Source organism: Cornus florida, unplaced genomic scaffold (genome assembly GCF_030987335.1).
Source record: "Cornus florida cultivar Cherokee Brave unplaced genomic scaffold, ASM3098733v1 CherokeeBrave_3.0.0_Hap2_Chr08, whole genome shotgun sequence".
Taxonomy (NCBI): domain Eukaryota; kingdom Viridiplantae; phylum Streptophyta; class Magnoliopsida; order Cornales; family Cornaceae; genus Cornus; species Cornus florida.
This window is the reverse complement of record NW_026775578.1, coordinates 37,979,627-38,007,408: the sequence shown is the minus strand read 5'-3', so window position 1 is coordinate 38,007,408 and position 27,782 is coordinate 37,979,627. Positions and strand designations below refer to the sequence as shown.

At 33.8% G+C, this 27,782-nt stretch overlaps 3 protein-coding genes across 5 annotated transcripts; 2 read left to right on the top strand and 1 right to left on the bottom strand.

Moving 5' to 3' along the window:
* The first annotated feature begins 359 nt into the window (after positions 1 to 359).
* LOC132271343 (uncharacterized) lies at positions 360 to 13,740 on the top strand. Of its 3 annotated transcripts, none has more exons than XM_059772690.1 (15): positions 360 to 496; positions 621 to 697; positions 2,731 to 2,847; positions 3,211 to 3,270; positions 5,108 to 5,203; positions 6,261 to 6,344; positions 6,438 to 6,556; positions 6,867 to 6,968; positions 7,913 to 8,029; positions 8,795 to 8,863; positions 9,070 to 9,136; positions 9,662 to 9,715; positions 9,828 to 9,914; positions 12,487 to 12,525; positions 13,175 to 13,740. In XM_059772690.1, the coding sequence occupies exons 2-15, from the start codon at positions 677 to 679 to the stop codon at positions 13,280 to 13,282; spliced, it is 1,140 nt and encodes a 379-aa protein (XP_059628673.1). In that variant the 5' UTR covers positions 360 to 496; positions 621 to 676; the 3' UTR covers positions 13,283 to 13,740. The 3 variants fall into 3 exon arrangements, with proteins under 3 accessions (XP_059628673.1, XP_059628674.1, XP_059628675.1); XM_059772691.1 differs by having other exon boundaries at positions 362 to 496; positions 643 to 697; XM_059772692.1 differs by lacking the exons at positions 360 to 496; positions 621 to 697; positions 2,731 to 2,847 and having other exon boundaries at positions 5,119 to 5,203.
* A 2,906-nt stretch (positions 13,741 to 16,646) lies between these two features.
* On the bottom strand, positions 16,647 to 18,240 carry LOC132271342 (uncharacterized). Its single transcript, XM_059772689.1, has 2 exons — positions 17,866 to 18,240; positions 16,647 to 17,375 (listed from the first exon to the last, which is right to left on the bottom strand). Exons 1-2 carry the CDS (start codon positions 17,938 to 17,940, stop codon positions 17,094 to 17,096), a joined length of 357 nt encoding a protein of 118 aa, XP_059628672.1. The 5' UTR covers positions 17,941 to 18,240; the 3' UTR covers positions 16,647 to 17,093.
* On the top strand, positions 18,125 to 23,514 carry LOC132270076 (uncharacterized). Its single transcript, XM_059771283.1, has 3 exons — positions 18,125 to 18,185; positions 19,307 to 19,615; positions 23,267 to 23,514. The coding sequence occupies exons 1-3, from the start codon at positions 18,125 to 18,127 to the stop codon at positions 23,317 to 23,319; spliced, it is 423 nt and encodes a 140-aa protein (XP_059627266.1). The 3' UTR covers positions 23,320 to 23,514.
* Positions 23,515 to 27,782: the final 4,268 nt, after the last annotated feature.

Sequence of the window (27,782 nt, the reverse complement as noted above, 5' to 3'; positions counted from 1 at the left end):
ATTGGAGCAGAAAAAAACGATTGGAGCATCCTAAAATAACTCTGGCCAATTTGACACCATTGCTTGATTCTTTCCTTGTTTTCCCCGGTTATCCAAACATGACCCACCCAGTCATTTTCTTTCCACCCCTAATAAATGCCATTCAAAGACAATAGAAAAAACGTGCAGGGGCAAACCTGTAATTTCAACACAAACATACAAAAAGACAGTAGCACGAAGCATCTGTTTTTAACTGGACAGAAAGCATGGGAATATCTTTGTTAAGGTTTTTAATGAATTTATATACATATTTTACAGTAAAGTGTGACTAGATACGCATTATCGCAAGATTACCTCCCATAATTGGCCGTAGACTTCGCTCTCACCACTCTCTATCTCTCTCTGCGTGTCACTTTCTCTGTCTATTTCTCTCTCTCTCTCAAATTAAGAAGGTGGTTCTTGCAAAGTGTAAACCCAACTCCAGAGTCCAATCTCTCTCTCTCTGGACAATATACAGGTACTAGTTGGAAACTTTACGGTTTTTTTTTTATGGTTTGGGTTGTTATTTTCTTTCACTTTATATAAATATATATTGATCCACATCTTTATATATATATATATATATATATATATATATATAGATATATACACCATAAATCTCAGTAGGGAGGTGCAACCCAGGTGCCGACAATTAGGGATGATGAAGTCACCTAATTTTGTAAGCCTATTCTCTCTCTCTATACACACGCACACAAACAGGGAATTATATTTTAGTTGATGGTTATTTATTGAAGAATGTGTTGTTCTTGGACTGTGTAGCTGTATCTGTTTCATATTTGTTGTATTTACATATTTGAGGTTTGAAAAGTGATTTTCTATTGGTATTGGTGTCTGAACAATTTTTATTTTTGAGGAGTACACGACTGTGTATTTGGGTTTGGTTTAGATATGTGATTTCTTAAAAACTACTTAAAGGAGAAGACATGGTGTGTAACGGGAAAAATGGAAAAATATTTCATTTGGCCGACCCCATTCATATGGGATAAAGGGAAGGATGATGGGATTTCTTAAAAAAAAAAAGAGTTCATAGCGAATTGAGAGTCAAATGAAGATATTTAGTGGTGTGACTTCATAGGGCTTGTGTTTTTAGCAGATGGAGTTATGCTTCAAGATATTGTTTGGGTGAACAGATGGAAAGTGTTTATTTGTTTTCGAAAGTGTTTATTTGTTTTCTTTAAACAGAAAAAGACAAACTTTTTGCTCAAAACCAAATGGTAAATAAGGATGATTTATGGAATCTGTGATTCATGCCTCAATAAACTAGATGATCGAGCCGGTACTCTCTTCTTACAGAACTCCCAAACTTTTCAAGTTTAATGTTTGTCTTTTATAATCTCCGTCGAGGTGGATCTTAGCTGAACTTTTTTGTTTGTTGTTTTCTTCTTTGTTAATCAAAATCGAAAATTGATATGGGAATTTACATTGTTGGGTTCCTATTGCATAACTCGAAGGAACTAGCTAAACATTTTGATGGTCAGGATTATCTTGTTGATAAAAGATTTTGTTAATTGAAAAGGATCTTTTGTTATGGTTTCTGGGATAAAATAAATGGAAAAGAGTCACAAAGGGATACATTGACGCAATAAAGGACATGTATAATGGTTATGTGAACAATATTTAGAACTCCTGTAGGGGGAACAAGTGAATTCCCAATCACTGTATTCTTACATCAAGGGTCACCATTAATTCTGTACCATTTTGCCTTGGTTATAGATGACGGGACAATACACATCCACTATGAGAGTTCATGGTGTATGTTATTTGCTGATGATATTTTTTTAGCCAATGAGACTAGAGAAGGAGTTAATGCCTAATTGGAGGTTTGAAGGAAAGCTTTAGAATTAAAAGGGTTTTAGGTAAGTAGAAATAAAATTGAATATATGGAGTGTAACTTTAATATATTTAGAAATACAAATGAGGATGTAATGAGGATTGAACATCAAGAGGTACAAAAAAGTGAATGTTTTTGTTTTTTAGGTTCAATTATCCATAATGAAGGAGAAATTGGAGATGTTGTTAATCATATAATCAAGGTACGATGGGTGAAATGGAGGAGTGTATCTAGTATACTATGTAATACGTGTATCCCCTTAAGATTGAAAGGAAAATTCTATCGAACTACTATTAGACCAACCATACTTTATGGCACAAAATGTTGAGTAACTAGGAAACAACATGTGTATAAAGTGAGCAGTGAAAATGCGGATATTGAGATGGATTTGCGGTAAGACTAGAAATGATAGATATAGAAATGATCACATTCAGGAGATGGTTGGAGTAACACAAATTGGAGATAAAAGGAGAGAACCGGTTAAGATGGTTTGGACATGTGCAAAGAAGACCTTTGTATGTGCCAGTTAGAAAGTCTCATAATCCACATTGAAGGTAATACTAGGGGAAGGGAACCACCAAAAGTTAAATCCTATGTTTCCATTCCGCAATGAGGTTTGACCGTTAAGTTGCTTGACCACCTTTTTAATAAACAATATTTGGCCTTCTATGTGGGAACTTCTTTCAAATATTGTCAAGCTTTTGTTTCTCTCTTTATTGATATGACTGTCAAGGCTTCTTGGGAGTTGGGATGTGTCTCCAAGAGAAAATGCACCTCCATAATTTTATGAATGGAATTTAGTTATACCTCTTTAATTTTATGGATGGAAAATGCTGTCTTGATAGTGTCTTCTTTTCCAGGTACCAGTAGCTGATCCAAGAAGTAGGAGATCATGTCGCTGCAGCCTTTTTACCACAGCTTCTCTATCTTTTATAGTTTTATTCATCTGGGCAATCATTACACAAGATCATAAAGAGGTATTCATATTATTTTATAAATCCCATAGCTTTTTCTAATTTTGAAATTTTTATACAAGTTTGTGCACTTTAAAATCTTTTGGTTATACTACTTTTTAAAGTGAATTGGTATATTACTGCTTAGCTTGTTACTAAATTTCTTGTGACATTTTTCCTTCTTAACATAATTTTGTTGGATTCATTTATTCCCCCCAGGTTTTCTTGTACTAACTAAATGTTTCAAAATTTTTTTTTCTTTCTATCTCAAATCTGTCTAGCTCATTCTATTTTTCGTTTTTTTTCTTGTTACCTTTATCTGATGCATCTCAGAAGGGTATTCAAAAGTACTGCATATATGGTATAATTTTGGGTTCTATTGTGCAGAATTTGTTGAGATTGAGGTCTGAGGAAAGTATGCAAGATTCAATATTAAACAAATGCGAGGTTTGTTGTTCTCTTGACAGGTTTACTATGATTGATTTTTCTTTTTCTTTTTCTTTTTACTTCACTTCGCTTGTTAAATTTGCTGGAAATTGCCACAACAATAACATTTTCTTTCCATACCTCCCAACTGGTGTTGGACAATATTCATTGCTGTCTTTATCCAGCCAACAATTATCCTACTACAAATTCATCAACTCATAGAGGGTTCTAATTAGACTAGACTGCCTAGTGGGTCATTAAAAACCCTTTCAAACCTCGAGGGTACATTTAATTGATAAAAATTGAGGGAGGAATGGGTATCTCGTTTCCCTTCACCTCATTCCCATGTTTGGCAAGTGCTATTGACAATTGGAACTCAGGGACATGTGCATCTCATTCCCGACAGGAGGTGGTATTCTCAATTCCATGCTCATGGGAATCAAATGCTCAGTCATTTAGGAACTTCTAAGCAAAGATAATCATTCAAAATATAAATTATGATTTAAGAAGTTTTCATTAGTAATATGGAAAATGGACATGAGACAACACAGACACATCGACACGGTAAAATATTGAAAAGTAGAGAGCAGACATGGCGAGGACACTTAATTTTATGTGAAGGTCATATTATACAAGACAAATAGATAAATTATGGCTGCAGTAAGAAATTTGTAAACTGTAGTTATATAACTATAATTACCTCTACCACATAGAGGAAAACATTACAAGGAAATTTAACAAGGATATGCCATACATCTGTACATAGATGTGTATGTATATCATATATGTAAGCACACAATATAATGATTGTTTTTCTAAGCCAGTGCTCACTCCTTCAATAAAACCTTCCTATATCTTCTTCTTTTTCAAATATGTTCAAATTTAGATAAATTTTTACTATGTAAACTTTAATTTGTTTTTTTCTTACAAATATAATTTTTATCCATTTTAAAAGAAAGTCTTATCTAACATTTGTCACATGTTAACGCATATCCATTAAGTCTTGGCCATGCATCCAAAATCAAGAATTTTGATTTTGTAATCATGGACATGTCAAAGATGTGTCAGGCGTGTGTTTGGAAATGTCTGAAATTCGTTGGTGTTCTACACGTGTCGGGCACAAATACAGCTTCTTTGAAGTGTCCTTGCTTTGTAGATTATATTGTAAGAATAAGATATATAAATTATAATTTCAAATTTGTAGTATTATTATTTTTTAAATAGTGTAATAATATACTAATTCCAAATAAGGTTGTAACGTCAATTTTTTTTTGGTAAGATAATTTTTTTTTTTAGTGAAGATTATCAATATCTGCTACAAATTTTCTAAAGATACTTAAATTGCATAAAAATGAAAATACCAAAACATATTTTTAAGAAACTAAAACATTAAGTATTAATGTTATTGACATTGTGCTTGCATGAGTGACATTTTTGGAATGCTACAGATCATAAGTAAACAATTTGACTTAAAAGGTATAGGTGAAAGCTTAGCCAAAAAGTTGATTTTGGAATGCTACACAGCATAAGTAAACATTTTGACTTAAAGGTATAGGTGAATTTTAGCCAAAAAGTTGATTCCATTTCCTATATATATATATATATGAATGAGTCATGTATTTTGGTGGGAGTGAATTCACTTTTCCAAGACTTTCCTGGACATTTGCAAAATTGGAATAGGAATATTTGATTTTTCAATATTTCTGGACTTGTCATACTGAGTTATGAGATGCCTATTCCAGGACCATATTCTTGGCAGCCAAACGATCCCGATGGTTATTAATTTGATCTGTATGAATTTTCCTCAATTTGGATTATGGTTTATTTTTTCTGGTTCTGATTAGTTTTAAAAATTTAGAATGGTTGCAGGCCTCCTGGAAGTGAGTCATTACCTAAAGGTATTGTCTCCATGACTTCTAACTTGGAAATGCGACCGCTATGGGGCTCTCCGAAGGTATTGATCTTCTAAATAACAGACAGAGAATTCAATAAGCAATGATTTGGATTACATATAAATCTACTTCTCAGTTGTGATTATAAATATGCATTCTCTTAATTAATTTAAACATTTCTTTGATACATACCCAAGTTTCTTGGAAAAACATTACTTTCAAGCAGAGTTGACATGTTTTCCATACAAGGATGTTGTGTATATGTACATCTGTTCATTTTCTCTTTGCCGCCATCATATCCTCCCTAAACAAACCTCCTTAGACCCTCCAACCTCCTTTTAGCACAATAGCTTCTCTCTCTCTCTCTCTCTCTCTCTCTCTCTCTCTCTCTAACTTCTGCATCGGCTATAGACTTGAATCTTGTGCTTTTCTGTGAAGATTAATTTACTTCTCTGTGATGACGTGATACTTTCCACTAGTCATTCCTCAAAACCCCGTGGACTTCAAGGCATCATGGAAGGATTAGGGGAAGAAATGTGAAATAATTGGGAATGAAACTTAAAGTACTTCTTGACAGTTATTCTGCCAACTGTTGAACTCTTTCTATTAACTCGTAACAAGTAGATCATGTTGAACCCTGAACCTCCTAATAAACTACTTCTCAATCTTGCCCTACCTTCTCCACAGAAACCCTGCCCTACCTTCTCCACAGAAACCCTCATGGACTTTGGAGCAACTATGATGGGGTCAAGAGGAAAGATGTGAATTACATAACACTTCTTAACATGGTTTGGTGCTAACCTCTTGCCATACCTTTGGATCTTGCTTCAACAGGAAATTCCAGAATATATTGCTAACCTCATGAGAAACCAAATCTCGAATATTGATATGGATTTTGCATTTTATTACTGATTGAAGCCAGGAAATTCCAGAATATATGTTAGTTGAGTAGGCGTATTTAATGTCAATGTTATAATCGTTGCTGCTTCTACTTGAAGGAACAATGGTGCAATTACATTGGTTAATGCTGCAACTATAAGACCTTGGTACACATTATGTTATGTCTGGTATATCTTCTTGAGATTTACTAAAGAAATTGACTGTCATTTTTTGGAGCAGAGGAATGTCAAGTCTTCAACAAACTTATTCTGTGTCGCTGTTGGAATAAGGCAAAAAGAAAGGGTAGATAAGATGGTTAGAAAGGTACTTTTTTAAATCTCTTTACTCTTATAGAATTATACTCACTATCTGTTTTATCTTATACCCATGATTATTTACTCCTGTTTTGCTTTGCAGTTTCTATCGAGCAATTTTGTTGTGATGCTTTTCCATTATGACGGCATTGTTGATGAATGGAAGGATTTAGATTGGAGTGATCGTGTTATACATGTATCAGCAATCAATCAGACTAAATGGTAATTGGGTTAGCACTCCAATTATATCATCATATGTGATGCAAGTTGCTTTTTTTACAAATATTTTCTTCTTGACTGGTTTGCCCTCTAATTCATTATTGATGAAGTATTTATGCTTTCGTAATTAATGATCAGTACTTTTCTGCAAACATTTTCTCACATTTTTAAACAGTTCCAAATTTCTTTTAGGTTTATCTTTTGGGACAAAGAATAAAATTATATTTAAAATAGAAGTTGTATGATCATATATATCTCTCTGTCTTGGTTCTAACCTTCTATTACTTTGTCGATAATGGTGATGACAAGTTAGGTGGTTCGCCAAGCGATTCTTACATCCAGATATAGTCGCAGAGTATAGCTACATTTTCGTCTGGGATGAAGACCTTGGGGTTGCAAATTTCCACCCCAAACGGTATGTGAACACTGTTATCCTTTTTTCTTTTCTTTTTTCAAGGGAGGAATATAAAATAAATAAATAACTACTAATTATATACTGTTTCTCTTGCTTGTGTGTATTTTAGTGTAAATGTTGAGTGAATGCTTATAATCAGTTTTAAATAATGGTAAATCACATTGTATGTAACAACCACTGATAAATAATTAAATTAGTACTTAGTTGTATAGGCTTCCTTGATTGGCTGATTAATATTTTATGTTTCACCTGGCAATAAGATGAAGATGGCCAAAGACTATATCTCCATTCTCTCATCATAGAAATTGATTACAAAACCAATTTAAGTATAAGGTCTTACCTATTATAGAGTCTGTTAAAGCCCTAAACAAGTTATTCAACACCAATCAGGTGGCCGCCTATTATAGAGTCTGTTGTGCTCTATAACTTGGAAGCTGGACTTTACATATGGAGTCCAGTGGTGATAAACAAATCTTAGTACTATGAAACCTATGGTCTATCCTATGATATAAAGAACCATAATCTAAACTTTGGCTGATATGGAGATATATCATCCGAGTATATTGGTGTAGCTTGTTCGATCTAGATTTATATGAAAAGAAAAGATCAACATCTTAAACGAGTTATCTAGAGTGTGGGATGTTACATTGAGATGAATCAAAATACTTTTTGATTGATACATGATGTGACATGGCATGGGTAAACAATATATTTTTGTAGCCAACTCATTTGTATATGATAGCTATTGAATTCTATAGCCCAATTCAAGTGTATGGTCTTACCTTGATGTGTCAGCATACTAATAAAGTTGTCCTGTTTTTTCATAATAAGTGATATAACTCTTTAGATTGCATTTATGCATAGTAGACTGACCATTTGATGTATATTATATGGTAGTTTCTTTGGAGGATGTTGAATTCTGTTCTGTTTGTTTGATACTTTAGGTATATATCAATCGTGGAAGATGAAGGGCTTGAGATATCACAGCCAGCGCTTGATCTTGCCAAATCGGAGGTGCATCATCAGATTACCATACGCTCGAGGAATTCAAAAGTTCACAGGTTCTCTTATTCCCTTATAGTTTGTGTACTAATGTCTAACAGTGTTCCTTTTTAAAAAACAATTATGTAGTGTTAGCCAAATTCAGTTTCTACCTCTGAACATGCCAAGAAGATTAAAATCCTTATTCATGTGAATAGTGCTGTTTTCTAATTGGTTCCAATAGAACCTATTGTCTGGGAATAATGGTTTATTTCAACTTTCCATGAGATAAAGAGAATGTTAGATATACCATGGCTGCAGCTATATCACTCTGCCGGAACTGTATTGGTTGCCTCTATAGGGCTCTGTCTTTTTTTATTTAATGCTACCTCTGGGCTTTGTCAAAATAAAACATGGGTTGCTCCAATATAAAAATCTGAGGTTAACGATCCAATGGTTGTGAATTAGTAATGTTTATTTGTGCTTTAGAAATAGCTGAGAGAACAGTCCATGCATGGTTCACAGACTGGTTGGTTGCTCTCCTCAGTTGTGGCCATCCTATGAATACACCTAGTTGATGTTTGTTGAATATTGGACTCCTTTCTAGTGGCATGTAACGTTTATTCTATTGTTGTCTCTTTACTGTTGTTAGTTCCAATCACCATAGTCTTTATTTTTATTTTTGATTTAATCCTACATTTTGAAAGAGTTTCCACCTGACCCACGTTATTTATATCTCCAGTTCTGCTGAGCTATATCAATTTATGTTAACGGAAGTTTGCCTTTACTTCGGTTGGTTAATCTAATATGCATGTTTCTACTGTTTTGGCCAATTGTGTCTGCAGGAGGATTTACAAGTCTGGGGATAGTGGGAATGGATGTGATGGCAACAGCACAACTCCTCCATGCACAGGGTAAAAATGAACTAGCAGTAAACTAACTTGTTGTGTTAACATGTGATATATAAAGGTGTATAAAGTTAATTCATTTTTACTGAAGGTAACACCTTTTTCTGGGTTTTTAGTTGAATGCATTTGTTATTGTATCCTTTATGATGGAGGGATAAAAAGTTGGAATTATTTTAACTAGAGGAGATTAAAAAAGAAAATTTGTGTTACAGATGGATAGAAGTAATGGCCCCCGTGTTCTCAAGAGCTGCCTGGCGCTGTGTATGGTTTATGATCCAGGTTTGTCCTCTTTTCTGTATTAGTTATGGTGGTCATTTTGACACACAATATGGGAATTCAATTAGTATGAAGTCAAAATTGTATAACTATGATTTCTTTTATTTTTTTATAAGTAAAACTGTATAACTATGATTAGAAGTGGGGTTTCTTTTAGTTGATAGCTCCACGAGATTAGAAGTGGGGTTTCTTTTAGTCGATAGCTCCACGAGATATTAGAGGTCAAAGGGAATCCAGGGGCTGATTATTTTCTAGAAAAATGGAAGCAGTTTGTTGCAGGGTAATAATATTAGGGATGGGATTGATGCCTCCAAACACTGGAGAGGTTCCCTACAATTTATGTGTAAGGGCTAGTCCAAGGTAGGAGTTGAACCTGGGACCTCTTGGTTAATTTCAAACCCCTAAAACAACTCAGCTACACCTGTGAGGATTATATTAAACTTCTTAATCTCATTACCACAATAGATTGCCATGTTATATAGCACACTGGTTAGCACATTTATATTTTTTCTTTGATGTTTCTTACAGAATGACTTGATCCATGCGTGGGGCCTAGATATACGGCTTGGTTATTGTGCACAGGTAATTTCTATATTAGTCATTGAAAGTTTCTTTTGTTCTTTTTACCTCTTTTGGAGCATTCTTAAGCACTTTTTGGTGCGCTATTTGATTCCTTTGGGCATTCTTTTGATAGGGTGATCGAACTGAAAACATTGGAATAGTGGACTCTGAGTACATTGTTCATTATGGTCTCCCTACACTTGGAGACACGGATGAGAAGGTTAGAAATATTATGTTTATTTCAATGCTTCAGAGTAATTTATTTTTCAAGGTTACCTTTTTTTTTTTATTATAACCCCACTTCCCAAAGAGAAAAATGGAAAACAATAAAGAAGTGACAAGGGAAAAGGATGTCCTTGAGTTGTCATTCACTTCACATATATCATGATTATATCTGCAATGATACTTGGTACATCTACATGCTCTGATTTCTGTAGAAACCTGTTACATTATTGGCCTGGTTGCTCTATATGGTATATGGCCTCTTCTTAAGATATGTTTGAATTAGTACATTGGAAGATGCATATGAAGTTTTTTTTTTTTCTTGAACTAAGGTCTTTTCCCTTGCTTGAGATATGTGTTATTTAATCCATGTCTTTCCTATTTTTGCATATGCATAATTGTGCGTTATATTGGTTATTCCTTGAAGCATGGTACGCTGTAGTCCACAAACATGATCCTGTCTCATTCCATTCATCAATTTCAGAAATTAGTTGTCTATTCCAATGACATCTTTCTGGATTTTCTGAAGTTAATTTTTGCATGGCAGCTCAAGCCAAGCTAAGCTCTAGCTTAGTTGAACAGAGAGGAAAACAGGCTAGTCTTTCTTTGGTCCAAGCTGAACCAAGTAGAACCGAGTTTGAGTTTGTGTAGTATGAAGAACCATGCCTGAACAGACATTTATAGACATTTATATTTGGCACGAATTTAGTCTTCAACAAAACCAAGTGTTAAAACCTAGCTGAGCATGAGGACAGCCAAACTTGCTTCAGTCAAATTGTTAATACTCTCAAGTAGATAGGGTTGAAGTCGAAGTGGAGGTAAAATGGAATGTGATTTAGATTTAAACTTTGGAGTGAAAATACTTTAAGCTAGCTTATATGGAAGGACAAAGCATCCATTTTTAACTTTTAAGGATAAGAAAAGAAAAATAAATAAGTCTATAAATACACATGGGGGCAAAATATGAGTGCTTTTTAATAAAATGGAAACAAAAATTTATGTCAGTACACATAATGGTAAATAAATGTTGTGTGTATAGGTCATAATATTGTGGCATACAAATTTAAGTTATTGGATGTGCAAGTAATATATTCTTTGATGTCGGCTTAACTTTGGGAAAGAAAAAGAAATGTGTCAGAAGGCAAAAGTCAGAGAGGATAAGGTTGGTAGAAGGAGTGACAAGGATGAATTGGAAAGGCTAAAGTCATCATATAATGCATATGTTGCAGGAATATTATTGATCAAATTGGAAAAAGTCAACAGTAATTACAAAGGAAACATTGGAAACAATATGATGTCTAAAGGGAAAACCTAGAAAATCAGTTCCTCGGTTATGAGTGTGAGCATTGAAGTTCTAGTTCAAATCATGTCCGGAGCACGGACGTAGAAGACTCAAACCTACACAATTTAGTGGCAATCAGATCATAAAGGGCGTCACTTCTTTAAATAGTTATTTATGTCTTGTAGTCGCAATTCAATTGCTCAATTTCATTTGATCTTGTGCTATGACATGGTAACCTATCATATCTATCCCACATGTTTGTCCATCATTGTGCCATCTAACTCATTTCACAGCTCTCTTTTTTTTTTTTTTTTTTTTTTTTTTTCATCTTTTAAACTTTTAAAGATAAAAGATCATCTATGCTATTTACAGGGTGATGTATTTTCTTATGGGCTATATGAAGAAAAAAAATGTATGTAAAGAAAATATATTGGACAGGACACGAGTCAGTTCAATGCCAAAGAAAGTATGATTTTGCTTACCAAAGAAAGTGATTTGTGGCTTATTCCAATGCCTTTACGAGATGTATGCGTAAGAACAAGCCCTCATTTGAGTTGATAATTATTGGCTTAGTGCAAAATTTCTCAAATGGCACATTCTACGAATTCCAACAAACTCCTTCCTTACCGACAATCTACTTAACTCGATAAAACCTTTTTACAACTATTTGGGGGCAGCTTCATGAATCTTGTTTCATAAATCTGATCCACCTCCATGTTTCCTATCTATTGCAAATTCACAGACCGTGTTGGTCTTAGCCTTTACCTTCCACTAGCACTAGCATCAATAAGAATTGTGTCACTTTTCCTTACTGGTCAATTATTAATAGTCCACATGAACAAACCATCATATTTGATTTTTTCATTTTGTCTCCAATTGGTGCTACTTCAACCATCTCACAGATATGTTCATTTCCAATTGGTCAATTATTTTGTCTTGTGCCAAATTCACCCTTAGTGTTATTGATACATGTTCCTGAACCATCTTTGCCAAGTAGGTTTATGTCTACGCTTTATGCATGTCCAAATCAAGACTCGTTAGAATTTTATGTTGCTGGTGAAGTTGTAGTTGTATTGCATTTTTACTTCTTATAGTTTTATGTGCTGTTTAGTTATAAATTGCCAGTAAATAAATGTTCAATGCTGCAGACAATTTTGCAGCGTGTGGCAATAATTCTAAACTTATATACGAAACAAGCTTGGAGACGATTGTTTTTTGTACACCTTTAGTGCTCCTTTTACATTGTATCTTACATCAGAACTGATTATTTACTCTCTCTTGGTTGCAGGCATCATACAAGTCTTATGAGAGTAATGCTAGAATTGAAGTAAGTTTTGTAACCAACTTTATTTATCGTCTCTGAATTTATGGCATCATTAAGTCAAAACCCTTTTTCTGTAGTGCGGATTTTTTCTGTAAATAATGATCATTAGCAGTTCACAAAGTGCATAATGACCATTTATTTACGTCGTCATTGAATCTGGAAGTGCTCAATTTGAGAGAAACTAAAGAGAAATAATTGCAACCAGGCAGATGATGAACAAAGAGCGTCTTATCATTTTTAGTCTGACACCAAGCTATACACATTAAGCCTGTGCCTAGAAAAACAACCGGACTTAAGAACGTAGCATATTCAAGTAAAGTTGCAAAACTCTTGGGGTTTTTATATATATTGAATCATGGGGTGTGCTTTAGAAAATCCAGGACTTAGCAAATTTTGGGCATTCTTCTAGTCAGAACCCAGGAATTTTGCTGTAATTTTAATCCCTCTTGAAAGGACGTGATTGTGGAATCTTATAATTTTTTTTCTGAATTCTGGCATAATGGAGAAAAGGCATCTCAATAGTCTTTTTCTATATATATATATTTGGATATCACATCCATTGCCTTATGGGTACACGAACCCTCAAATTGTCGTTTGGGAGGTAGAAATTTAGTAGTGTTCGTAACCCCGGTAAAAATTTGTCTTTCTTTAGGTGAGAAGGCAGTCCTATAGTGAATTCCAGGTATTCAAAAAGCGATGGAAGAATGCTGTTGACCAAGATGAATGTTGGAATGATCCATTTCCGGAGCCGGTAAAGTAGATCATCTAATATTATTTAAGCAGCTTTCTGAAGCTGGTATGGCATATGTAAAATATAAAAAAAAATAAATAAATAAAAAGCATCGAAGATGCAAACATACAAAAGGAGAGACGGGAAGAGGGTGGCAATTGATGATGAGTTTGGAGTTATGTCTCGAGCCATGCAATATTCATAGGGCACAGCTTCAGGAAAAAAGCGGTACAGAATTCTTTACAGGATGAACAAGTTCAAAGGTTATGCTCCTCGGTTATTTGATTTGTGATTATGTCATTCAGTTTTCAGGATAAAACATTATTTAGTCAGCTGTACATATGAACAAAATATAGCTGGATTTTTTTTTTTTTTTTTTTTTGAGAGTTGAGGAAATAGTTATATGTTTAGCAGAGAATTTGATTGAGATTTATGCCCATCTATTTTTTAAGTTAATGAATTTTTGGAATTTTCTGTTCTGGTTGAAATTACAAGTATCTTGATTGAATTGTAGTGTAATGCCACTCCATTGTTTTTAAGAGAGCTTTGTATGCTTTTGATTTCCATGCAGCAATGTATCAAATGGAATGATTTCATAAAGTGGTTGCTGGGTGAGGATCAACTATCTAATCATTCCACACACAACACACACACTGACTGCAGAAGAATTACGACAGTAGTGTTGAAAATTTTACAAATATATTTAAAATAAAACGTACTCATGCAGCCGTGTAACTGCAACAAGTTTTTTAGAAAATTAAATGAAGTGATATATATTTTGAAATTCTTTCTTGTTCCAAGGAGAGTGGAAAATATAGAAAAGAAGGTAACAATGACAAAGTGATTAGGATTTATCCTAAATTATGAATAAAAAAGTTTGATAAATATTCCAAAGAGTTCAGAACCTAAATGAGACAAATAATCCTACATTATTCATACCTGGATATTTGTGAATGTTGTAAAAAAAATAAAAAATAAAAATAAAAAATAAAAAAAAGGATCAAATGAACTCAAGGAAGAAGACACAATTACCAAAAAGTAGAATGTTACAACCTTAGTTATTATGACCAATTTAATTTTGTTTTTCAATAGTAACATAAAACTAATTATGACGAATAAAATATATATATATATATATATATATATATATATATATATATATATATATTTTAAATTCTGTTTTATTGAATGTTTTCTAGAAATTGTTATATGAAAGAGAGTTAAGAAAAGATCCTAAATGCAGATAACACTCAATGCAAATATATATATATATATATATTTGTAACCATAAATGAACTTAGATTCTGTAGCACCTCTAATCCCAGAATTGAACCCCATTCCTTCACTCGGTCCAAGAAATAAGACAACCATGTATGACAACTTTGGCAAATGCCAATCTGACAACCTTGGCCTATAACACATTTCATACAATCATGTACCACCAAATAGGGGCGGAGCAAATTAAGGCTAAGAGGGGCACGTGCCCCCTCACTTTGCTCCAACATATTATATATAGGTACATAGTTTTGGTATATACATATACTTATATAGTAATTACATGATAATTTTAAATAGTGTCCCCCTCAAATTTTCTAATTTTCTTTTAAAAAAAACAAAGGTTACATATATTCGTTCTTCACGTATACAATATATTTTTTTTCTTTTCTAATTTTTGTTTCCTTTTCTAAAAAAATTCTTTTTTCTCTTATGTATAATTATGTATTTTTTTATTTTTTTTAACTTATTTTTTTTTATCGATGACATTTGTGATTGTATATAATTAAAATATTATTAATTAATATTTTGATTCTTATAATTGTAACTATATTTTTTTATAGTATTTATTTAGCATATTATTTTATAACTATTTTTTTCTTATTTGCCTTTTTGATTTTAAAAAATTATACTTCCTATTTGTCATATTTATTAATTTTTTTTTTATTTTTTAACAAATGCATTATGCCCTCTCTGAAATAAAATCCTAACTCCGCCCCTACCACCAAACATGTACCAACTTTCTAAGACAAATTACACCCAAGGTTCACATGCAAGTCATTCAAATAAGGTTAAAATGCCATGTTACCAATATACTCCGTAGTACACAAAAAGCATGAATATGTTGAGGGTGGCTTTGCAGTGTTAGAATAGTTTCCAACTCTACTCTAAATTGACTTCAATGAGATTAGCTTAAATTTTCACGAGTGCACAAGAACTCAAAAGACCATCTCTATGTTAAGTATTGCGGCGTACAGCCAAAATCATTCACATGTGTGAATGATCCTGATCGTCTTTACTGTTATAATACTGTGCTCTAACAACTGAGGATCCCATCCCTGTTATGTTATTTTGTTGAGCATGGATATGCAAGATAAAATGAGTGTTGTACTACATTGAACGAATCCCATCCCTTGTACTTGTGTAGTTGAGGAGATCCGTTCAAGATACACCACTCCCTGTACACAGAGGATCCCATCTCTACTTTGTTATGGAGAAGCATAGGGGTTGTTGCACACTGTCATTCCAAAGTGAGGTCAAATGAGATTTCCCAAATGCACCCTTTTCAATACTTACCAATTTCAAGTGCAGTGATTGTTAGCTCTATTGCCATTCAAATCACATGACCCCACAAATTATAGACTATGTATGTCTTCACTCACAATTCACACAATACACTATTCACATGTGTACATGTAACTATCATTGTATGTCTTCACTCACAATTCACATGTGTACATGTAACTTTCATTGCTTTTAGACAAAGGATTCATCTATTTTTTAAAAAATCAACAGAAAAAAGATTCTCATATTCTATCAATGAATGCCAGCCTTCAAAGAACCATAACACACCACATTATTGTTGTTGCAAATGGTAGCTGCCCATAATTGCCCCTATCCAACTACCACCCACCTCCATGGTTGGGTGGGCTATTGTACAGGCCAGAGGCATTGATATGAAAATATCCATTTTCTCCACCAACATTTAAAACACACACTCTCTCTCTCTCTCTCACACACACACACACACAAACACACAGCTAGGAGGATGCTACATTTATCAAACAATGGACCCATATGACTGGACAATCTGTTGGAACTTGGATGGGCATCATCTGTAAATTATGTGAACTTGTCTCCACAAAAACAATTACTTGTTTTTGCTCATTCCACTGAGATTTACTCAGCTGCAATCTTGATTACCCCCACTATTACAATAAACAAATAATTTAGCACCCAACATTATATATATATATATATATAAATCCCAATCATCAGTAACACAATCCATAGCTCCAACAAAGCACCAACATTTTTCCACAAAAATAAATAAATGTTGCAATAACTTTCACAACAAAATATTAGATGATCTTGATCATGCAATTCAATCCAATCAAAATTATTCAACTAAGAAAAGTAGACCCATAAAAATTTAATAAAATATTACATATTACAAAGAAAATTTAATGTGGGTTTTGATTAGACGAAAGGACCCTCTAGTAATTTCCCTAAAGAGAAACAAAATTTCCTCTCTCACACTGTTGTTGACCAAAACTAGTAATGCTTTTTCCAAGGCAAGTTATTGCTACTTCCAGAAAAACTAAAACCATCACTTCCTAGTTGCCTCCCACAGAGATAGTATTGATTATAGATAGAGATCCATCAGAAGTAGCAAGAACTTACCTGGAAATAGCTGTTCCCAAATAATTATAAACAATTAAAACAAGAACAGATATTCTTCCCATTCACACTCCCAAAACAGAATCAAAACCCCCCAAATTAAACAAAAATAAATAAACTGTAGAGAGAGAAAGAAGAGAGAGAATGGGGAGAGGGAGACTTGGATTTAGATATGGCATCCAAAGCAGTTACAGGTCTTCGGAGTGAAAGAACAGAAGCCAAAAGGCCTGTTGGGTATGTTGCAGTTGATGGCGTAGCAACAAGGAGAAGGCAAACAGTATCCTCTGGCCCCACCACAGCAAGTGCACAATGCACAAACCTGGAAGCTCCCCAGCCGCCTCCTGGTCTCATTCAGCTCCACCACCATCTCCGCCCGCCCATCCTCCATCAACGGCACCATCTCCGCCTCTGCCGCCACCGTGCCATTCCCCGCCGCAAACCCATTTGCCTCCATATCACAAAACTCAAAAAACATCAATCCCATATATATGATCAAACCAAAAATAAAAATAAAAATAAAAATAAAAAATCATTATTCCATGGGTACAAGAACTCTAATTCCAGTCCACTATTTGCTACATCCAATACTAGCAATGGAGTGGATGCAGAAAAACCTGTTGTGGAATTAGTGCAAACACAACACACACATTGAGTACTCAAATTCAGGTGAAAAAGAAAAAATCATGGAGAAAAAAAATAAAATAAAAGAAAAAATCATTATTAATGGGTACAACTCTAATTCCACTTCACACTTTGATGCATCCAACACTTGCAATGGAGTGGAGGCAGAAAAACATGGAGTGGAATTAGTGCAAACACAACACACACACACACACACACACACACACACACATATATCAGACTCAAATTCACATGTAAATCGATTAGGTATCTATAAAATAAATATTGATGGGATCTAGAGAGAGAGAGGAACTCACATGGGTAAGTCTTACTTCATTTGGACTGAAGAAGAGGAGAAGGAAGAGAGAGAAGAGAACCCCACAAGCAGACATCTTTTCCTTTCCTCCTAAGATGGATGTTTGTGCTTTGTGTTGCAAAATTTGAAGAGAATTTGGTAAAGGGTGTGTTTGGATGAGATGGGTTTTGATTTGTTGGTGTGATGAGGCTTTAATTTGATATGATATGTCTAATAAATAAAAGTGGTGTTGAAATGTCACTATATATAAGATTTCTTAAATGGGTTTTGGAATATTTGAGGAGGAGATAATAAGATTAGGAGTTTGGGGAAATTTGGAAGGTGAGGGTTTGCACTTTGCAGAAGTCTGAAGAGCAAGGGCAAGTGCCCTCACAGTGGTGTGTAATTGTCATCACGCAAAACAACTCTTGAAGACTTTAAGGCATTTGCCACGTGGCATCAGGAGAGAGGTTGTTCATAGGGTGGATTTTATTTCCTTGGTTTCAAAATAAAAGTTTATTTATTTATTTATTTGAGATGTCTCAAAAACAAGCTTTGATTTTAAGAAAATTAATGTACTAACTGTTGGAATTTTAAACAATAGTTATATTTAAAATATCTTTCATAAATTAATGCAATTTTCACTTTTATAGATTAGTTTTGAAATTTGAACTTAATTATTATAATTATTAAATTAAACATTTCTTTTGAGACAGATGGAATTCGTTATTTTTTTTGTCAGTGTCATTTGAATTTCTTCTTCTTCATATATGGATATTATAGCGAATTTGCAATTCCAAATTTCATTGTTTGTCTTGTGAACAAAACAAATGATAACTTTGGTTTTGGTTAATTGGAATCCTGAAAGAAAATAAATGTATATGAGTTTATTTTTTTATATTATTTGAATAAACAATTACTATTATATTTGAATTATTGTTCACACCCTTCGTAATCCAACACTTAGAATTACGGATATCAATAGGTCGAGAAAGAGCATCCCATCCCAAACTTATCCGACAAATAAAAGTATTTTCCTTTGCATCAGTGTCATGACATGTTGGAGCACCTCAATATATTTGTGTTATTAGCCACAGCTATAATGTGTTTGAGAGCATCAACACAAATTTCATTTTGAAATCATGAAATGACTCTTCTACCCCAAATATGTCCTCGAACTCAAGTACGGACTCAAACTTGAGTCTTCACCCATCCATTATTCGGATCCTATGAATTTGGATCGTGGCAAGAACCTAAGATGTTTATAAATATTTGATATTACGGACTTCATTTGATATATCAACCATGGCTAATTTGAGTTTTAACTTCGGCATTTGGGACTAAATATGGTGTCGGATTTAAATTTACCCATTCATGCACCAAGCTATGATATTTGGGGGCGTGACGGCTAACCAAATGGGAATCAGTGAGTTAATCGCGCTGACTCGTTGACAAATATATAGCTTTAATTCAAATTCTACAATTTTATTTTGGAATTAGTGGGAATACACGCGCATACACATACGAGTACAATTTTGTGTCGTTGGGAGGTTGGCGGGCGCCTATCATTGTTGATAATTTTTTTCCACTTTGTGATTGTATCCTCAATTCTCAAGGCAACGATGCCACAGCGAGTCGATTTGGGTCGAAAGCGGAACGAATCGTTGCTGACTCGATGGGTGAGCTCAGTTTTCACCTTCGTCCGATTCGCCGAGTTCGAGATCCTCTTCGTCCTCTTCTTCCTCATCGCGTTTCTCATCTTCAAAGATCTGGTCAGTTTTTTTCCTTTCTTTTCTTTAGCTTTCTCTGCAACCAAACAGAGTATCAATTTATTACATATCCGAATTAATTTGTCTAGTTGTTAGAATTCGAAAAGAATATTATGAATCGAGAATTTGAATGGAACTAGAATGAATGATTTACAATACTTACATCCCTACGCGTCTTTTACCATAAATTTCATAGCTTTGATAGTATCTATATATTTGTCGACCAATTTCTATGAGTAAGTGATATTTGCCTTAACTTGAAGTAGACAAATTTATAGTTTAAGAAAATTTCCATGAATAAGAAATCTTTGGGGCTGTAAAATCTCAAGGGAATAAACTGTCCAGTTCTGACTTTTGAATGCATTTCTAGATTGAGATGTTAAAGAAATTGCAAAAAGTTTCTTGATAAGAGGCATAAATATAATTGTTTTTACTTATTAATTTATTTTCATTTAATTATATCTAAAATATATGGCCCTTTTGATTAGAACCCCTTCTAGGACTGGGGAGCATGGAGTTAGATATTGGTATCATTGTGCGTTTGTATTTGTCAATCATTAATAGGAAATGGAAAGGGAATATATATATATAAGTAAGCTACAAAATCGCTAATAAAATAAAATGCAATGTTCGCCTGACAAATTCTAAAGGATTACACTTTATACCGGAGGTTGTTGGAACTTTGCTGTTTAGATTAATAGACAAGTAATAGGTTTCTTACATATATATATATATATATATATATATATGTATATCATTTGCTCTTGTACAGCCTGCATCTGTCCAAAATTTTGGTGTATTTGGCTGCTATGATAGATTTCTGTGAGTTCCTGTTGTCTGGTACATGGGATTACTATAAACGCTGCTTAAATGCAATACTATTTGTTGATTATACAGAAAAAGTCTCCTACAAACATTATAAAATGGTTCTTAGAGATCAAGTAGAAGTTAGAACGAGTTTGGATAAGAATTAAAGTCGGTGCAAGTGACACGTTAGACTAGTGCAACTTCTCTTTTGACTAGGTTTGATCGGTGCACGTCAAAGTTTGGATCAGTGCAATTGCTCTCTGGATTTGAAAACATGTTTAAACAGAAATCAGAAGTAAATTAGATTGGTGAATGCACAAAGTTCCACTGGTGCTGCAAGAGCTCATTGTTTCAAATCAACAAAACCAGTGGCCTCATGGAGCGGCACAAGCATACATTGTCCATTTTTCAATTTAAAGCACTTAAAATATAAGCTTTAAACATCAAGTGTACTCACACCACTCTATTTACCTGATCCTAGAGTCCGTGTTCTTGTTGATGAAGATTCAATTCCTTGGTGATATGATCCTTGAACTTGAAGCTCTTAATAAAGAGACAAAAAAGAAAAATTACAATTCCAGTAAGGTTTTGGTTCTAAATTTGCCATACCAAGTTATATTATTACCAAACTCAACTCAACTCAGCTTTTTTTTTTACCAGTTTTTGGATTAGTCCGGACAAAAGTTTTACGTTGGTTGTCAAGTTACATAACTCAAACCTCCTCCTTTTTTTGGGCTTGGGACCGGCTGTGTAAACATAAGACTAGAAACATGATATAAACAGAATTTGAAGTGTAATAAACTTTAGTTAAATCTAAGAACCAAACTCTTGGATCCTGAGTTATTATATCTGGTAAAAAAATGTGAAGATGAATGTAAAAAATGTGGAAATAGGATAAGGTAGCATGGATTTCTGGAAGAAAATTTGTCCTTGAGAGAATTCAGTGTTGGACCACTAGGGGATTTTGTTGAATGATGAGTTGCTCAGTGAGGTGGATGAGGATGAGTTAGAAGGAATTGGCTGGAATGAAGTATATACTCTTTTCTTGGATGACATTGAGCAGTATGTATCACAGGTTTTCTGGGACTGCTATAAATGGCCATTTCTTAAATAGTTGACGCATTATAGGATAATTATGCTGATGAATTTTCAAGCCTAAATGGTGCCATTGCAACCATTCTTGGAGCTGAATTTCTTTCCGATTGCTATAACAGACTGAAGTCACTGAATTGCAAGGACAAAATTTAGAGTCATCCTTTTATTAAAGTCCTCGGAGTGTTGGATGTTGTCAAAGAAAGATGACTCGAGATCCTGGCAGTGGAACCAAAAAAAAAAATCCCTATTTTGGGTTTGTGAGTACCAACTAGGAAAAAAGAAAAAGAAAAAAAGATGACTTGAGATCCCAATTAAGATGCTGGTCCAGTTACCCTGCAGCTTGATTAAAGTAGAAAGGATTTTCCATCCTTATTTTTAACTGAACCTGGGAAAGAATTATCACTTATATACACGCTTCTTGGATGACACTGAACAGTCTGTATCACAGGTGTTCTGTGACTGCTTTGAGGAACTATATCTTGAAGAGTTGACTGACAGGTACTCTTAGATAAAATGATCCTGGTAAACAAAAGTGCCTGCAATCAATGCCTCTTGTAGCTCAATCTTATGTGCCAAGTCAGCAAGTTAGCAATATGCTAGAACGACTTTGGTCTTTTGCAGCTCTATCTTTGACTAGGAAATCTCAATCACATTTGTGTCAGAATCAAAATCACACTAAGCGAGAGCGTAGAAGTCTGAAATTTTCTGAGAGCGGGATCTATTATAAAATATTTATAGTCTATGGATGTACATATAATTTTAAATTTTTATACATTGTGTATGGATGTAATTATAATTTTACATTATACACAATAATATTAATTTATTAGTTAATACTTCTCATAGTTTATTTTTTTTCAACCACAAAGTAGCTATCAGATACATGTGCACACGGATTTATTATTAGTGTGGTTTAATTAGTTAAATTTATAAGTTGAATAGGGATTTTTTTTTTTTTTAAGTCTTATCACAAAAAAAGTTTGCCTCAATGGTTGGTGACTTGCACTTCCATCAATAGATGGCTGGTTAGATGACCCCTATAAAGTCATATTTTTTGGCCACATTTTTGCCCCCATCCCCTGTGTGTGCATTACCCCAAAAACATGTGGAAGGTGTGGAGTTGGAAAATAAATCCGCGAACTATGCAAACTGAATTCATGCGATGATTTGTGCGCGGAGCTTGGGACAGCCACCCTCCTGTCGGATTATGTGACTAACAGTGTCACTGACAGCTTTTTGTCAACTGACTTCATATAAGAATACCTTCTTGAATTTTTGTCCCTATGGTCCTCATTTCGAATTGAAGTTGATATGGGTTATGGATATTTCAAAGTAGATTAACAATGTGATGCTGAAACACAAATAAAAGGTGTTCAGTTGAAGAAAGCATGTGGAGAATTATTTTGTTGGCCTGTTTGTCGGATGCTGACAGGTGTTTGTGGTAAAAGTTTCAAAGTTAAGTGTTTCCGTGTTGCCTGTTTGTGATCATCCTCTCTTATACCTCTCACAATGCACAGATGCCTCCTTACGCATTTCTTTGAGTAAAAAAGGCTCTTCATTCAAATTTATGGTCCTGCCTTTACCATATGTTTATGGTCCATTTGAACTTCCTTCTGCTGATACAATCTGGTGTCGTCATTACTGAATTTATGATAGATGTCCTTATTTTCTTTTTTTCCCTTCATTTTTTTTTTTTTTTTCTTTTTTAATTTAAAAATTTGTTATTTTCTTGTGAATGTGAATTGATTTCAGACATCAAGACCGGAATACAATCAGATCCTTGTAAAGAAGCCTGGTGGACCTGAGTGGTGGCCTTACTAGTAAGCGAGGTAGAGATTCGCAGAGATATTCCTTTATCAAGATCTTCACTGTGCTGTTACTTTCTGTATGACAATAATTTTTTCACTGGTTGGCCTTCTTTTCAGTTCGTGAAATTAGAGAATGATGGTATGGACCATTTCTAAAATTTGAATGAAAAAGATCCTTTGCTTTGTTGCTAACACTATTGTCTTTGCAATTCATTTATTATGGTCGGGATTCACATCTTTTTGTGTAGTGGGTTTAAGTAGGATCACTTGACAAGGTTTAAACAACAAATTGGGTCTATCTGATTTGCGTAGCAAAATCATGTAATTTTTGTCCATTTTTAATGAAGAGCCCTATAATGTTGTGGCCAAATCATTCTTTCATGTAAATAATTTTGGCTAAACTTAATATGTTTATTACAAAAACGCCATAACAACATAATTAATTATACTAATAACAATATATTTAATTATACTAAGACAAGTGGTTAGTATCTTCTAGAAATGTAGCACTAAACAATCCAATAAACTCCCAAGTAAGATATGAAATCATGTCCTCACTTCCACTAATCATGCCCTCACTTGCACTGAATAGCATCAGAGTCAACCCCTTCAATCGTCCACTTTGGTGCTTCTCACTCCAGTAAAACTTGATGTTATAAATGAAGCTCTTACCCTATATGCAGGCATCCTCCTCCATAATGAGTGACTAACATCTAATCCGTAGAACCCTCCACCCAAACATCCTAGTTATTTATGAAACTCTTTAATCTTCTAGAATCACTCAACAAACTCTACCATATTCTAAAATACTCCAACTCTCTCAAGACTCCACAATTCTCAACATTAAGCATGGAAGACTCTTTGAACCCAACTCTTTACATAGGCCATGCATTGTCATCTTCAACCTACGTGTGTGTTGCCTGCATGGCACAACCTTCCATCAAATTGGCGGAGGTAACAATAGTTCACTTTTGGAAATACCCTAAGTAATCATTATTCTTGTGATGACCAAAATGGTCTCAATGATTTTACACACTTCATTTTTTGTTTTAAAAAAAAAATCAATGGCAAGAAATTCACACACTCACATCACTGCTATAATGATTTGCTCATGTCATGTGAGAAATTATTAGAAGGTCCGTTACCATTGACAGTTGATGGTGTAGTTCAATCTAGACTCTCATTAAGAAGAGTGGAGCCACAAAAGTATAAAAATATATTACAAAAAGTTGAACATTAATTTTGATTGGACTTGACTACCGAGTGACAAATGGTTCAAGAACATCTAAAGATTTTCTCCATGGAACGCCCTAACTCACTATCAAAGTTGAACCTCGAAAAGTACAAACTTAATCCGTGAACGATCATATTGAATCTAAAATTTTTGAACCAATCCGCTTTCAGAGCAAAGATTTGCGCGCGGAGCTTGGGAGCGGCCACCCTTTTGTGCGGATTATGTGATTAACAGTCACTAATGGCTCTTTGTCAACTGACTTCATACAAGAATACCTTCTTGATTTTTTGAAGTTGATATGAATATTCCGAAGTAGTAATAAGAATGTGATGCTTAAGCACAAATAAATATGTATCAGTTGAGGAAAGCTTGTGGAGATTTATTTTGTTGGCCTATTTTTCAGATGCAGAAACGAAGAGGCCCCTCCTTCCCTCTCCTCCTTTGCAGTGGGAAAGTTTGAAATAAGGCAATGAGTATCCGATTCTGTTCACTGTTAGGTGTTCGTGGTGAACGTTTCAAACATACTTGTTTCTGTGTTGTGTTTTTGTAATCATCGTCTCTTATATCTCTCATAATGTGCAGAAGATGTCTACTGGTGCATTTCTCTAATTAAAATGGCACTTCATTCAATTTTATGGTACTTTTTCACCATGTGTTTATGTGCTCTATCCATTTATACTTCCTTCAATTGATACAATCTTCCTTTATCAATGCTGGGCAGAGCATATTGACTGTGCTGTTACTATCTGTATGACAATAATTTTTCACTGGTTGGCCTACTTTTCACACTTTTTTTTTTTTTTTTTTTGAGAAGGGTGGTTTTGACCATTTCTAAAATTTGTATAAAAAAGATCCTTTGCTTTGTTTAACACCTATAATTTATCTTTGTTTTTCATGTTGTTTTTTTAATTTCTTCATGGTTAGGATTCGCTCTTCTTTTGTGTAGTAGGATGACTCTTGAACAACAAAATTGAGTCTTATCAGATTGGCATTTGTGTACCAAAATTATGTGATTTTTGTCCTTTTTAAAGAGCTTATGGATCGCATGTCCAACAGCTATTATAGAATGTGATGTTAATTAATGGAGGCGTACCAGATGTCACAAGAAATAGATGGTCTTTCGGTTTAACAAATGTGAATTTATTTATTTATTTTTGATAGATTACTAAACTTTAACAGGTTTATTACTTGTGAGAAATTTACTGATAAATTTAATTTAGAACAATAAATTTAGTGAAAGTAGTAGGGTTAACTGTTAACTTTTTCCTAAACAATCCAATAAACTCCCATCATTATTTCTTACACCATTAAAACTCAATCCAGTCTACCAAATTATTCAAATATAAGCCTATCACACAACCCAACTGGTTCTAAACCACCAATCTCTCACAAAGTGTGCAAACCAATCCAATAAACTCCTACCAAATTTGTGTCAATATGAATCTAGCATTAAACACGGTCAACTTTATCAGCATTGTAGATGTTTCTCACACTCACTTTTGGTGAAAATGTTACAAATAGAACTCCCACCCCATGTATAGGCATCCTCCTCCTCACCCAGGAGTTATGATGCATTACATCTTATGACTAAGATTTAATTTCTAAAACTCTCCACCCGGACAACTTAGATATTTATAAACTCTATTTAACTCCTTAATCTTCTAAAGTCACCTAATACATCTCTATAAACTCTCCAATATTCTATGCATTAAGTGTGGAAGACTTTTTTAAATATAATGATATACGTCAAAATTTTAGTTGAATTGGATCACCAAATGACAAATGATTTAAAATCATTTAAAAAACTTCTCCGTTCCTACTCTCTATCAAAGCTGAATATCGAAAACTACAAAACTTAGCTTAATTATGTTGTGAATAGTTTTTGGGGAGAACAAAATTTTAATTATGTTGTGAATAGCACAAACCTTAACCTCAATATTAATTGAGTGTGTCTTAAAATTCATGAATGTTACTTTATTATCAAGGCTTGATATTAATAAAAATAAAAAATAAAAAATGGAAAAAAGGTTTCGGTACCAAATGTTGTGCAATCCTTAAGTATCTAAATAATGTTATCAGCATTGCCGCAACAACCAACTAATTTTTGTCTCCACAAAAGAAGATTTGGTCACCAGAGTATACTTTCAAAATTCATGAATGCTTATGGTTGTTTGTGGCAAATTATGAAAATTTGGTCACCAGAGTATACTTTCAAAATGATATGGATTATATACAAACAAGTATGGAATTAAAACGCAACATTTAACGTGGTTCAAAGACTATTATCTTTTTTCTTTTTAAAATATTTAATAAAAATTGCATTTTTAGCTAAGTTTCTCTAAGTTACCCTTGTCATCAAACACAAAAATGTGATTGACTCTACATAAAACCAAAACCTGTTACAAACATTATATCAAATTATGCATAGATGTCTTACTCGTTCATTTCTCAAGCTAAAATGGCACTTCATTCAATTTTGTGGTAATGGTTTTACAATAGTTTTATGTCCTTATCAATTTCTGATTCCTTCTACTGACACAATCCAGTGTCAACATTATTGAATTCATGATAGATGTCCTTATTTCCTTTTTCTCCCTTCCAAATTGAATTGGTGTATCAGATTTTCCTTTTGTGTGCCAAAAACATTATGTGAATTTTTGTCGATTTTTAATAGAGTACTTAACTTGTGTGGTCGGATGTTCAAGGGCTAGTACTAAACAATGTGATATGCAACCAAAGCAAATATGACTTAATCAAAAAGGAAAAAAAGCAAAAATTATGTAACTTTTGTAGATTTTTAATAAGAGCTAAATCGCCCTAGAACTTTGAATAAAGGCGAATAAAGGTAGTTTATTATTACTTCATAAATAAAAAGGTATTCTTTAAACCATCTAATACTATCAAACGTTGGTTAATTGGTTTGTATAGGAGAAATAACATAGTTGATGTTCGAATAACCCAGTTTTTTTGTCCGATATCCCGTTGTTGGTTGTACTTTACAAATTTGGACAAATTTCTAGTCTTCCCCTTTATTAGTTGGTAATTCTTTTTGAGCGTATACCACTCTTCAGAGTGTACTCACGCTTAGTTACTGTATGAAATTTTACAGCATCACTCTTACTCATTTTTGGAACTTGATGTTACAAATGTGACTCCCACCTTATATAGACAACATTCTCCTAAATGGATGGGTTACAATACACATAATCAATGGTTAAGATCTAAT

Bases quoted from the DNA above. Each gene is read 5' to 3' on its own strand.
- LOC132271343 (XM_059772690.1), top strand. From the start codon at position 677: ATGATGAAGTCACCTAATTTT. The intron at 5,204-6,260 runs GTATTGATCTTC...TTTTTGGAGCAG, and splicing joins CGCTATGGGGCTCTCCGAAG to AGGAATGTCAAGTCTTCAAC. The intron at 9,716-9,827 runs GTAATTTCTATA...TTCTTTTGATAG, and splicing joins GGCTTGGTTATTGTGCACAG to GGTGATCGAACTGAAAACAT.
- LOC132271342 (XM_059772689.1), bottom strand. From the start codon at position 17,940: ATGTCTGCTTGTGGGGTTCTCTTCTCTCTCTTCCTTCTCCTCTTCTTC. The intron at 17,376-17,865 runs GTGAGTTCCTCT...TGTGATATGGAG, and splicing joins ATGAAGTAAGACTTACCCAT to GCAAATGGGTTTGCGGCGGG.
- LOC132270076 (XM_059771283.1), top strand. From the start codon at position 18,125: ATGGGTTTTGGAATATTTGAGGAGGAGATAATAAGATTAGGAGTTTGG. The intron at 18,186-19,306 runs GTGAGGGTTTGC...ACAAATATATAG, and splicing joins AGTTTGGGGAAATTTGGAAG to CTTTAATTCAAATTCTACAA. The intron at 19,616-23,266 runs GTCAGTTTTTTT...AATTGATTTCAG, and splicing joins TTCTCATCTTCAAAGATCTG to ACATCAAGACCGGAATACAA.